The 13,452-nt window shown below is 52.7% G+C and overlaps 1 protein-coding gene across 3 annotated transcripts; it reads right to left on the reverse strand.

The window, feature by feature from the left end:
* Positions 1-1,299: 1,299 nt before the first annotated feature.
* Positions 1,300-13,425, reverse strand: LOC119105706 (uncharacterized). Of its 3 annotated transcripts, none has more exons than XM_037229178.1 (12): positions 13,242-13,425; positions 10,964-11,137; positions 9,877-10,222; positions 9,187-9,385; positions 8,699-8,897; positions 6,924-7,034; positions 6,277-6,489; positions 5,739-5,865; positions 4,652-4,729; positions 3,322-3,540; positions 2,318-2,430; positions 1,300-1,803 (listed from the first exon to the last, which is right to left on the reverse strand). In XM_037229178.1, exons 1-12 carry the CDS (start codon positions 13,359-13,361, stop codon positions 1,582-1,584), a joined length of 2,121 nt encoding a protein of 706 aa, XP_037085073.1. In that variant the 5' UTR covers positions 13,362-13,425; the 3' UTR covers positions 1,300-1,581. The 3 variants fall into 3 exon arrangements, with proteins under 3 accessions (XP_037085073.1, XP_037085072.1, XP_037085075.1); XM_037229177.1 differs by having other exon boundaries at positions 1,300-1,806; XM_037229180.1 differs by lacking the exon at positions 4,652-4,729 and having other exon boundaries at positions 1,300-1,806.
* Between the last annotated feature and the right edge of the window lie 27 nt (positions 13,426-13,452).

Raw genomic sequence — 13,452 nt, forward strand, 5'->3', positions numbered from 1 at the left:
CGCGAACGTCATCCACGTCCGCATCCTGGCAGCGAGCTGTTAATAGTTAGCAACTGCTAACTACCGGCGAACAACTGTTTGCAGCTGTTCATGCCGCTAAGATGGACTTTGAACGCATTTCTTGCCAGGAGATCGTGTTTTTCAAGGCAGGTGAGCGTAAGCATAATGCGACACACTTGAGCCAGTGTTTCAAAGCCGGTCAGTGTGCATTGCCTATCTGGAAGAGGAGCGGTGTTATCTGCCGCGAAGGCTCTGCATGGCCGGCGTCCTGTCCAGCAGGGCTCCCCATTCGCCAGCCATGAGCGGCGCGTCTGTTGGATCTCGGGTCCGGAGGGCGTTTTGAGAGGTCTGAAGCAGCGGCGTGTGTGTCTCCGGGCCGATAGTATTGACATGTCATGTGGGGTTTTACCAAAGATGCGTGGAGATTTGGAGGATGCTCTGTTACGGCGGGTTGAACCGCGGATGGACGGCGCTCCGGTGTCTAATGAAACTATGTTGGAAATGACATTAGAAGTGCATGTTGCAATCCTGTAGATGCTCTAATAGGCTGATGGTGTGACAACCAATAGACTGTAGTGACACGGGGCCTCTTTTAGGCCGATAGATTATGTTTCGCTTGTGCTTATGTGAGTTTGAATCAGGAATCGTAGAAAATTGGCGCGAAACTTTTTTGATGTGCACTTATTTTGGTTAAATAAAGCTACAGTTGCTTGGTGTTAGATTGACCAGTGAAAAACACGATGACATTGACTTGGGGCAACGTGAAACAACAGCATAGATTTCCATGCTACCCCTTTACCAAAAGCGCAAGATAACGAAGGCTCTAGATCCACCATAACTTCTTTGACTCTGTTTTAGCTCCGGTTGATCATGTCAACGCTGTGTGTTAAGCCTCGCACTTGCAGAACTCATCCCCGGTATCAAAGGTACCACTCACGTGACAAAAATGCAACGCCGACGTAACACTGACGTTGTATTCCGAACAGATCACCTGTACAATAGCGGCCGCCGTTCCCTCCGGCCCACACGCACTCACTCGCGCCCGCATGGAGCCCGCACCAGAAGCGCTGTCGCCGACAACGCCGTGACGAGGAGGTGACGCGCAGTAACAACCGGAAACAGCGAACACCACGAGAATGACAGCGAACACTCATTGGTCCCACACCGCTGCTGCGGGTCGCTCTGCTGCGAACGCGCGCGCGTGCGAACACGATTCGAACACGAGTGTGGGCAGCTCCGCTGATGTGGCAAGAGGCTGTGACGCCTGCCCTCTTGACATCGGAGTGTGCAGCTCGCGAGGGCCAGGCCTGTACGAGTCCTGACTCCCAATGCTGACCGGCGCCACGCACGCTGCCAGGCGGCGTATCCACCAGATTCGTGGTCCTCTGTGCATGCTCATCGTATGCAGAGCCGGTGCACCCGAACACACCTCAGCGTCGCATTGTAACCTAGCGACATCTAACGCATAGCCAACAGGAAACATCAAACAGATAATAATAACAATCGCCGTCTGGTCTGCCCGTCCTTAGCATCACTTGCAGTGCCTTCTGTTGCAGTGAAAACAAACTAAAAGTACATCAGTTATCCAGTCAGATGGCCCTTGATAGATTCCATGGCGCGCGAGAGCGTCGACTGCTTCTGGCTCGCCTGTTCTTTCTGCTTCTGGCGCTCCTTTCGGAGCGCGTTGGTGTGCGGGTTTTCGGCCATCACGTCGATGACGTCCTCCTTGTCCGAGTCCACGCGCCGGTCAGGCAGTTTGCCGTGTTTTCCGATCAGCCAGAACGTCTCCATGGCGCCCTTGCTCTGCTGAAAAAAAATATCATCCGTCACACATCAAACGGGGTCGCTTCACCGGGTGGTCAGCGACTTCAAGCTGTTGTTCAGCGCTTGGTGAACTCACGCGGTGAGTTAGCGTGGTTGGCGAGCTTTCAGTGAGTTTAAACCCGAGGATTTCAAGTCGGGAAACTCTCTTAAAGAAAGCGCATGGCACGTCGTTGCGCGCATCCCTCTTATGAAGAGCCAAAGCCTGCGGTGGCTACGTTAGTCCTCATGGATCACGCTGTAGCCGGAATCGGAGCCCGGTCGCCCACGTGAGAGCAGGTGCCGACCACTCGGTCACCACACGGTCAACTCCCGGTCACCAATCCGTCACCACGCTCTCGCCGTGAAGCTCTCTTTCCATGCCCCAACGTCAGACTGTGGCCAGGCTCGCCCTTTAATGAGACAGCGGCTCTGAGATGTTCTTACGTAGATTTCTTAATTCAACGCATCTGAGACGGCGACATTGCATCTTCTTTCGTAAATCGGATTTTCTTACCGCGTCCTTGTTGAACTGGACCCTGATCTCCATTTCTCCACGCAGTTTCATGATAAAGCCACCGGCCCTGTCCAGCGCCTCCTTGGTGGCCGCCGTGATGTGGATCTTGAAGGCTGGAAAAGGAGAAGGTTTGTTGGCATCCATATCATAAGGCACAAGGCGGAGGGCGTTCCTAGCGATAAATCACTAAAAAAATGATGCAACCCATGTAATCACATAACCCACGAATTTACGTCATGACTTCCGACACGTTCGTCCGTCCGCCCGTCTGTCACGCATCTTCACGCAAGTACATTGGGGGTGTGCCAGCAGACCACAAGGTTATCGTGCAGCAACAGGAGCGCACCATTACATTCCTTCCGCGATGGAATCCGACCGGTGCGACCAGCTGCTGAACCAGTCCACCAACTTCAGACCAATAGCGGCGCCAGCAGTGGACCGGGGGGCGACCAATGGCATGTTTCGAAGACAGCCTCGAAAACACTCTGGCACAGAAGCTGAGCGCGCTGGGGCTGTGGAATTGACCGACAAAAAGCCCTTTTCACTGTAAGCAGTATGCACCCAAAGTATGTGCGCATTTCACAGCAATGGGCTGCAATCGCCCCAAACATACGACACCGCAAATTTCACGCTATTGTCGTATACTGTCGAGTTCATTTGCCGGCCTGTCGCAGGCTAAGACAGTGAAGCCTGAAAGTTTATCCTGACGGTCCTCGGCTCGTCTTGCTGTCCGATCCGCGCGTTTTGTGCACCCCTACCGTCGGTGCGACAAGCCGCAGCTCTTTATCCTAGGACCCTTCCATTCCCGACGCGTAGCGTCAGCCCACCTGCAAGTAGCGAGGCACCACTCGTCCTCCACGCCAAGCCTGCTGCTTCGTTCCCCTCCCCCCCCCCCCCGCTCTCCCTCGCCCCAGCACGGAGGCAGCCGCAGGCCGACGGCGACAGCGCGGGTCACGGTCTTCTCTGACACCGCGTCCCAGCCGGGTGGCCGAGGCGTCACTCACGCAGGCCGGTCGCCTCCATCTTGCTGGTGATGTTGACTGTTTCTCCGAAGAGGGTGTAGCGCGGCATCTTGGTGCCGACCACGCCGGCCACCACCGGCCCCGTGTGGATGCCGATGCGGATCTGAAGCCGCTCGCCGGGCATGTGCGGCACCACGAAGTTCTCGGTGGCGTGCAGCAGGTCCAGCGCCATCGAGGCCACCTCGGCCGCGTGGTCCTTGCCTGTTGGACGGCCGTGTGGTGGTGACGCTACGGTGATGGGAAAGGAGAGCGGCGGTGGGGATGAGTGGCGTGAGACCGCTCTGGTGATGGCCGGCGAGGAAATTGGTGGCGAGGACGGATCAAGTGCGGAGCTGTCAGATTTCAGCACGTGAGGGGAGCGTTGCTTTGAATCGCTTTGATGGCTCAAGAAAACAAAATTAGTCGCACTGTTTGTTAACAGAATGTAACGAGCAGGGTTTGCAAATTATACGCGTATACAGCACAGAGGGAGCTTTAGCTAAACATCGACGAATGCAGACATTTTGTTACAAGCTTATTACAAAGACACTGAAGACAAAGGGGTCCCTTACTACATCACACATCAGCAGTCGCAAAACAACATAGGCCATAGGCCATAACAGCACAACCAGTGTAATGCACATGCAAATATAAAATAGAGCAAAAGCAAACCAGATCATAACCACTATCGGTGCATGAGACGACGATACAGAGAGAGGGCGGGAGCCTTAGAGAAGGGGGAGGGCGGCTAAAAGAGCCCTAGAGAAGGGGCGGGGCAGCTGACAGAGCCCTAGAGAAGGAACAGGGACGCTGAGAGAACCCTAGAGTAGGAACAAGGCGGCTCCCTAGAGAAGGGACAAGGTGACAGAGAGCCATAAAGAAGGAACGGGGCGTCTGAGAGAGCCCTAGAGAAGGGACAGGGCGGCAGAGAGCCCTAGAGAAGGGACAGGGTGGTAGAGAGCCCTAGAGAAGGGGCGCAAGGCAGCTGCGAGAGCCCTAGAGATGGGACAGGGTGTCTGAAAGAGCCCTAGAGATGGGACTGGGCCGCTAACATGACGCTAGAGATGGGACAGGACGGTTGCGAGAGCCCTAGAGACGGGACAGGGCAGCTGAGAGACCCCCAGAGAAGTGGCAGGACGGTTGCGAGAGCCCTAGAGAAGAGACAGGGTGACAGAGAGACCCCCAGTGAAGTGGCAGGACGGTTACGAGAGCCCTAGAGACGGGACAGGGCGGCTGAAGCGCCGCTGGGGCATGATTGCGTTGCGGAAACGCCACTACCAGAGTACGGGCATTGATTGAGCGACGTTTCGACAACGCAACCAGCCGCGCCTACCTAGCCGCTGGTGACTCATGATCTTATAGCAGGGCGTGGTGAAAATGAGTCGTTCCAGGCTGCCCGCCTGCTGCTGCTCTGAGGGAGCCCGGCGCGCCGGGCGGTCGGCGTCAGAACCATCGCTCAATCAGGGCACCAACAACGCACCGGCCGCAACGGAACGCGGCGTCACGCGGGACCTCCGCGCAACGTCACTGGGTCACTGCACAGGTGGTGCCACCTGGCTGCCGCGCCCGTGGCGCCACCGCACCGCGGGACATGTGGTACATGTGGCCTATACATGTGGTGTGTCCTGGCGCCGTGTGGTGCCACCTGACCACCCCGAGCCACACGCACTTGGTGAGTGGACTCTCGTCCTCTGACGTGAGTCAAGCTCGACGTGACGCGACATGGCTCAAGCCTGACGTGATGTGACGTGGCTCGAGCTCGTCGTGACGCGACTTGACGTGGCTCAAGCTCGACGCGACGCAACGTGGCTCAAGCCTGGCGTGATGTGACGTGGCTCGAGCTCGTCGCGATGTGACTTGACGTGGCTCAAGCTCGTCGTGACGTGATGTGACCCGAGTTTAGCGTGACGTGACGTGACGCGAATCGAGCTTAGCTTGTCGTGAGGTGACATGACACGGCTGGAGCTGGACGTGACGTGACGTGATACGGCTCGAGCTTGGCGTGACGTGACGTGACACAGCTCAAGCTCAAGTGACGTGACGTGACGCGACTCGAACTCGGCGTGACGTGACGTGACACAGCTCGAGCTCGAGTGGCGTGACGTGACGCGACTCGAACTCGGTGTGACGTGACGTGACACAGCTTAAGCTCGGCGTGACGTGATGTGGCTCAAGCTTGATGTGACGTGACGTGACGCGGCTTGAGCTCTGAAGTCGGAGCCCAAGACCAATGAATCGAAACCACAGGTCCGAAACCGTCATCATCGCATGCTATTTTAAACGATTGCTTTTCGCTGGGCCTGCGAGCGGCGGGGTGGCGAGAGACAGCAGTGTGGGTGCACCAGGGCTCCGTTTTGGTGTCGCCCGTCGGAGCGTTTCTGGTGCAGAGGACTGGTGCAGAGCCGGCGCCGGCCACTCACCCTGGGCGCGCTGTGGTACGCCTGAGGCCACCATGTACGCGTCACCGATCGTCTCGATTTTGTACACGTCGTACAGCTCTATTCTGGAGTCGAACATGCGGTAGAGAGCGTTCAGGAGCGAGATGACCTGGAAGGCAAGCCGGTCTGCCGTTATCACCGTACACGGGATATGGGCTATGTCCGGATGGGTGGTTGGCTGCAAGGTATTGATCGTTCAGCAGAAGAAGGCAGCTTTACTAACCGCGCCTTCTGCGAGAGAGCTTTGTTTTGGTGGAATAAATCCATGAAACATATATAAATACATATATACAGACACACATATATATATATATATATATATATATATATGTATACACATATATATACACATATATATGCATATATATATATACATATATATATATATATATATATATATATATATGTATAGGCACAAAATTACTTTCGGTCGTTGCTTTTTTCGTTTCAGTTTCATCGTTACACACGTTCTGATCAGTATTTCGCGCATAGAAAATACACATGTCTTCCTCAAACGCACCTGCATCGGCGTGCTTTCTGAGGCCATCTCGGTGAAGCCCACGATGTCGGAGAAGTAGATGGTGACTGACTCGTACGTCTCTGCCGACACCTGCTTGCGCTGCTTTAGCTGTTGGGCTACAGTGGGCGGCAGCATCTGGTACAGCAGCATGTCCGATCGCTTCTTCTCATAGCGCAGCTCGTAGGTTTTGTATTGGAGGGTTTCGGTAAATGCCTGCAGTGGAGTAGGAAATGGCAAAATATACGTGGGGAAGTGGCAGATACTGTTGCTCTTGGTGGAGCTCCTAGTTGAGTTACATTTCTATATCTTGTTTAGGCTGTGATTCCCAAACTGCCCACAAGTTATGCCAGATTTATACGCAATATCTTTTATTTGAATCCAAATTGGACAGAATGTCTGGACTCATCGCCACAACACATTTTAGCACGAACCACAGTCTTCGCACAAACATCGGGCTGCATTGTACAAGACCACGTCAAAAGGCTGATGACTTGTTCAGCCGTTTCAGTTTACACACGCAGTATTCTATTTTATGCAAGGAGCACACGGGTACAAAACGACGAACCAAGTGAAGCATCGGTGTGCCCGCAGACTGCTCCGGTGTGAACATTATATACTGCGCACTCTTCCAAAGCCCTGCCACTAACCTGAAGAGTTCTGGTGACTTTTCTGACCAGGATAATGATGACTGGAGAGATGATGAGCACAACCACCAGCAGAGCGATGCCCACCACCACGTGGCTGTTGGAAGAGCCCACCTGTGCAGGGCAGGTAATCATGCCGATGCCAAGGCAGCGGTATAGCCAAGTGGGGGAAAAGGCTTTTGGGGTCAGACCCATGTGGAGTTGGTGCTCCCCTGGGACCGAGTACCGCACTACTTTTGCTAGTTTACGACACCCGTAGGGATTCTCAAACATCCACAACAGGGCCATGAGGCCTTGTTGTGGATGTTTGTGATTCCCCAATGGGAATCACAAGCCAAAAAGTCCCCGAATGAAACACATGGCCTTTGTAGCGACAAATTGGCCACTCGGCTGAAAGGGCCGCTATGACCCGATTTAGAGCCCTACGCGGCGAAATCTTGGCTGCGCCGCTGTGTCAAGGTCTCGCTGTAAATCTGGCAAATCACATTAATGATTGTCATGCAGCAAAGTGGCGTCGTAATGGCTGGAGATTGCTTGGTGTGTGTTTTTGCCTTGTTTGAATGGGCTAAAATGAGTGTCGCAATTGGTTTCTACAATCCTAACAGTGCGGAAAGATCTTTTGGATAACAGAAGCGCATTTTCAAGGGAAATTAATGTCATCGTGAAGACGTGTGTTATGTTTTGCATTAAATTTATATCGTGCCTATTTACTATCGCTCCAAGCATGCAGAAATGTGGTTTTGTGGCTGTGATATTGGCCGTCATTGTAAACCTGTTCCATATCATCTAGCGCGGCGTTTTCTTCACAATTTGCCGATTTGCATACCTTTGACATCTGATCGCTTTGACCATGCATTTGACGAGGGTAACCACACTGAAGTAACTAAAATGGCAAAAAACTTTTTCTACAAACGGTGGACGTGTCACAGATATGTATAATAATGCGTTTTAACCAATTGTTCTTTTCTTAACTAAAAATTGACACGTTAGGCCAAGGGAATACCCTTCAATGGAGTGTTCCACATTTATGCGGGATTTTTAAGTGAAATAGCCATTTTGAAAGCCTTTCGGTTCTGTTCGTAACCCTGCCCTTCTTAAGACCTAACCCCGCTAGTCTCTGAGCTGCGGAAAGGTTCATCAGGAAGAGTATTTCAGAGTCACTTTGTATTCATACCGTCATAATAACGTCATTCAAAGCCTGTCATTCCCTAAGTCATGTGGCGATCAAGGCCCCAAAAATATAATTGTCGAGGCGTTCATATCTGGCGTTTGTGAACGTGGTTTCCAGATAAACCGACCGTCAATTGGCTTTCAGTCAGTCTTGTGCAAGGTACGATGACGTAATTAAACCGTGAAGCATTGATGAGCATATTTACCCAACCGAAAATTGTGCTGTCCACAGCAGTCTTTTCCACTTAAAAAGTATACCCATAGTTATGAGTAGGTTTGTTTCATCATATCTGATGCTTGCTTCGAATCCGTTCTTCGAATGTGAAACATTCCGTTTAAGCTAGTCATCACGCAAGAAACCTGGTAGGTACGGTATAGTGCACAACTCATTTGCGTGTATGATAAAATGGATTCTGCAGATGAGTCCCAGCGCTCCAGTGAGATGAGAACACATCACAAGGTCACAGCGTATTTAGAATTACGTCAACAGGCGTTGCATGACAAAATTTGACTCAACACCTCAATGCCTCCAACTTTTCAGCGTTGACGAAGCCATTGATGTGCGGATTGACAATGAAAGTAGCAAAATCAAATTCACACGCACTTACCTCGGACAGAATGGTGTTTTCTATCTTCCCTCTGATCTCATACTGGATTTTCTGTAAGGAGTCCAGGTAGCCGAGCATGGCATAGAAGTACTCGGTCGCCTTTCCGAAGTCCGGCTCGATTTTCACTCGATTTACGATCTCCTTCCTCCTCCTTGTGATGTTGGAGTACCACGGATACTCGTGCTGAAGTAGCTGGTACCTGAGAGTGGTTCAACGCCTACTGAACGCAGCCGCATGGCGAATCCAAATAGTGGAACATATTATTCAAATTCTATTGGAGCCGATGTTAAAGCACGTTCCTTTGCATGCGGTATCGACTTAAGCCTTTGCAGCTCCTAGCGTAAATTTGGGATCTGGAAGCACATCTTACGTATCAAAATGTCAACACACCCGAAAAATCCCCTGACGCTGTCATATACACAATGCAGTGCGTTGTGTAGTTGCGTTCCCAATGGAGCAGCGAACCGCGTGCTGCGACAACCGCTTACCTGTCCTTGATCCAGTACGCGAAGCTTTTACTGGCGTTGAGGAAATCCTGTCCGAGCGCGTCGTTGGTGACGAAGCTGAGGTAGCTGTTGTGGTCGAGGTCACCTCTGCCGAAGTACTCTTCTCCGAACACCATGCTGATGCCCAGATGTTCGATGGCGCGGATCAGGTTTTTGTATGCCAAAAGAGGCCGCCATACACCTACGGCGAGCGGTGGGGGTCAGGCGTGCGTGCAGTGCATATAACATTACGTGCAGCACAGTGGCTGGGTAACCGACCCCCCCCCCCCACTCCTTTAGCGACTTTTACGCAACAGTGCGCATTTCATTTCGTACCATTATGACCCCATGTGACTGGGAGGCGGAAACAAGTAGGGTGGTGGCGGCCCACGGACCGATGACGTAAGTGCGTTTTTTTTTTATCTCGACAATGACGTGCCAGTGTCTGGTGAGCATCCGAAGTTTCTAGGTACAGTCACTCTGATACTTCAGGATCTCAATATGTTTGAGAATTTGCTGGGACGATTTCCTCACTGAAGTGTTTATGCCCACTTTTTATCTTTCAGATTAATGGCACGCGTCCATAGCGTGCTTTTGTTCTCGGTGTCAAGCCACGCTTAGAAGCATTCGAGAACCGCATGGGGTGTGGGTGGAGGATTTGACCAAGTCAGGCTTCGCATGACTTCCACTCACCTGACGAGTCCTTCTCCTTGATCTCCCTGGTGAGCTGATCGAGGAAGATGTAGTTGGCGCGGTTGTAGAACTGGATGCCGGCGTCGATGGAGGGTGTGTCGAAGCGCGTGATTTTGTCCCGGAAGTCATCCAGCCGGATGCGGAACAGGATCTTGTTCTGGAACAGCTGGTCGCCGATGCGGAACTTGGGCCACTTGAGCTCGTCGATCAGCTGGTTGGTGTACTGGAAGTGCTCCGAGAGGTTCCGCCGGATCACAGAGCCGTTGGTGAAGAGGAAGAAGGCGATCTCGGCACGCTCAGACTGCAGGGCTTCCGTGACGTTGCCCAGGCCGGTGCTGATTTGCACCTGAAGGGCAGGCCCAGAATCCACATGGCTTTTAGGGCACAGGTGTATGTCAGGGCTACCAGCCCTGAAGGGCGGGCCCAGAGTCCACATGGCTTTTAGGGCACAGGTGTATGTCAGGGCTACCAGCGGCGCGATGGCTATCAGCATCGATCTTGGTCGTTCAGATTTACAGCCGGTTGGGTCGTTCAAAACTTGCTCACGTTGATGCGATTTAGCGTACATTACAATACCGTTCGCGCCCCTTTTTGAGTCGAACGTAGTCCGGCTGTTGCGGAATCCAGCACAAAGTTTTTGGTTTATCCAGCAAGTCCAGCTTTGAGCCAGTCTAAGACGTGACACGACATGGGCGCCACCAGAGGCCACATTCAGCTCAGAGAGGCGACGAATACTTCACTTCCATTCCCTGGGACGCTGTACCCAGACCCCGTGCTAACGAAACGCTTCACAGCGCAGGGTGAGGCGTTCCTTAGACAGTCCCATCCAGCTTCGTGAACATCAGAGCTCTGCAGCATCTGGCACCAGGCGCCGCCGACACCCACCTGACTTCAACACCTGGCACCAGGCGCGCGCCGACACCCACCTGACTTCAACACCTGGCACCAGGCGCGCGCCGACACCCGCCTGACTTCAACACCTGGCACCAAGCCCACCGATACCCGCCTGACTTCAGCACCTGGCACCAGGCCCGCGCCGCCACCCACCTGACTTCGGCACTGGCACCAGGCCTGCACCGTCACCCACCTGACTGATAGTCTCCTGCATCTCGTACTGGTACTGCAGCACGCTGATCATGTTGACGGCGTTCTGGATGATGAGCGCCATGATGGGGATGAAGGGCAGGCAGAGCATCTGCGCCAGGTGGATCTGCTTGCCCCGGCCGGTGGTGGGGTCCAGGCCGCAGCATCCCGTCTTCACCTGCGCGCAGAACGGCCCTACGCCTCGACACGACACTCAGACGCCGAGGCACGCAGAGTGCACAGCGCGCAGAACGGTCCTGGGTCTCAGCATAACACACAGGTACCGGGGCACGCGCAGGGAAGACGTCCGGCGACGCCTGGTCCGCAGCACGCTTGCAGTGTTATCCGTGGCGACGTTTACCGTCACATTTGAAGACCATTCTGATCCTGTGGCCATCCATCAGCGGGCTGTCTGAAGCGACTCACGTAACTCGCCGATGTTATCGCGTGTCGAGCTGCCCCCTCCTCTTCCCTGAGCGGCACCCATGGCAGAAAGTCTTGAAATGTCTTTTTTAGAACACGAGTCTCTGCTTAGGAATACGATTGTGGAGCGTGTGCTTATCTATTAACTTCCGTAAGTGCTTCTACATTTTATTCAGTTGGCCTCGGTCTGTTCCTTGACTCCTGTGCCATTGAATGTGATCGCTTGGTTAATGTGGCAGTTAAATGGCATAATGCGCTTTTACTATGAGAATGCAATACAAATAGCAACAATGTGAATCAATGCAATAATAATATTAATATGACACTATTACATGACGTTTCGTTCATACAGGCGTGCTGCCACCTGTTCATGTTCAATTTCATGTTATTCCCGAATCATTCCAACAAGTGGCTTATGTTTGATTGGGTGCAATTACAATGCTAGTATTAATTCATACATACTTCACCACCTTTCCCGTCGTTTGTACACTTGTCAAAAAAAAAATAAGTGACCAATATATATATATATATATATATATATATATATATATATACATAGATGCGACACTTATATGTCCAACAAAATACTTTCATATCCAGCGAGTGACACGCTGCTGACGCATAGAGCATCGTGTAAAGTCCATTGAACCGGAAATCGTTGAACAAGACGATAGAAACTGCGCGCTTTACAGGCAATGCACATAGTGTGCACAGATATCTGCGCAAAATATGGTCTCATGAATTTTAATGATCACTTAATCACGCATTGGTCTACAGGCAAGGCGGGCAGAGGGTCATCGAACTACCGAAAGCATGTTGCGCGTGTTTAACACACGCATGTAAAAACGCAAGACACCGCTTGATTTCATTTTGCTCGCGCAGCCAACCGTATTAGTTGAAACGCATGGCGACATATCCGGAAAACCAGAGTGGGACCGATCATAACAATGTTGGAATGCAAACTATAAGTCTAACGACCCGGTTACATATCAATTGCACACGGTCCTCTGGTTTCGGTAGGATTTCGACTTTAAAGGGAAAGTGGTGAGAGGCGAATGAAAAATGTAATTCATCTAAAACATTCACGCCGGGGGTTTGATACTTGACGGAAATGTCGGTGAAATCGGAGTCATTGCTGTCGTAAAAGGCAGTGGATGGCAGATGCCAGGAACATGGTGCCGGCCAGGTCCAGGTGGCTGGCTTCTGGCACGCGGCGCGGTGGACCGCCGTTCGTCCCGCCACGGCCGTGGCTGACAGACAGCACTCATGTGCAAAACACGGCTGACCATGGGTGGTATGCCGTGAGCACCTCTTCGGCTGCGAGCGGTCGGGACGAAATCAGGCAAGACTGGGACCACTCGGAATATGCTTGATAATACCAGTCCCTATCCGTTTTGATGAAAACATTGAAGAAGCGTCTGCTGCCAAAATACCTGCTTTGCTGATTTTCCGAACTCGCATGAAAAGTTCTAAAGCTTGGTTCGCAGTGGTCCAACAATCTCAAGTAGCTGCATTGGCTGGAGAAACATTAGTTCAAAAGGCTCCTTCTAAAATGCGTTACGCTGAAGCTGTATCGTGGGTCCTGCAAACAACCCAAAGTTGAAGTTGTTGCTTTTGACCTCAATGGACGTTTAAAATTCAGCATATGAATGCACTGGCTCATACGCAGGAAGACCTATCCTCGTGCCGTTAATCGCACCAAAACTGCACTCAACACCATTTCTCAAAACGCATTCGAGAACTGCGGGGTCCACGTCGCCTCGTTTTCATCACCAGCAGCGGCAGCGCCAGCCCAGCGCCGTTCCTCCACCCCCGCTCCGGTGGCGGGCCCCAGACACGCGGCCGGCGGCGACGCTCACCTTGAAGACGCCGCCGTTGAACTCGACGAGCTTGCTGTCGTCGTCGCTGTCCTCGAGCGAGAGGGCGGAGCCGCGGCGGGCCCCGCCACCGTCCTTCACCTTGTTGTTCTTCAGACCCATGGCGCGGTCGAGTGGGCGGCTCGGAACATGACGGGCCGCCCTCTGGCTGCTGCGTCCGGCCGCCGAGCCGAGCGCGACTGGCCGCCCCGCC

Source organism: Pollicipes pollicipes, unplaced genomic scaffold, assembly GCF_011947565.3.
Source record: "Pollicipes pollicipes isolate AB1234 unplaced genomic scaffold, Ppol_2.1 Scaffold_6138;HRSCAF=7277_pilon_pilon_pilon, whole genome shotgun sequence".
In the NCBI taxonomy this organism is placed as follows: domain Eukaryota; kingdom Metazoa; phylum Arthropoda; class Thecostraca; order Pollicipedomorpha; family Pollicipedidae; genus Pollicipes; species Pollicipes pollicipes.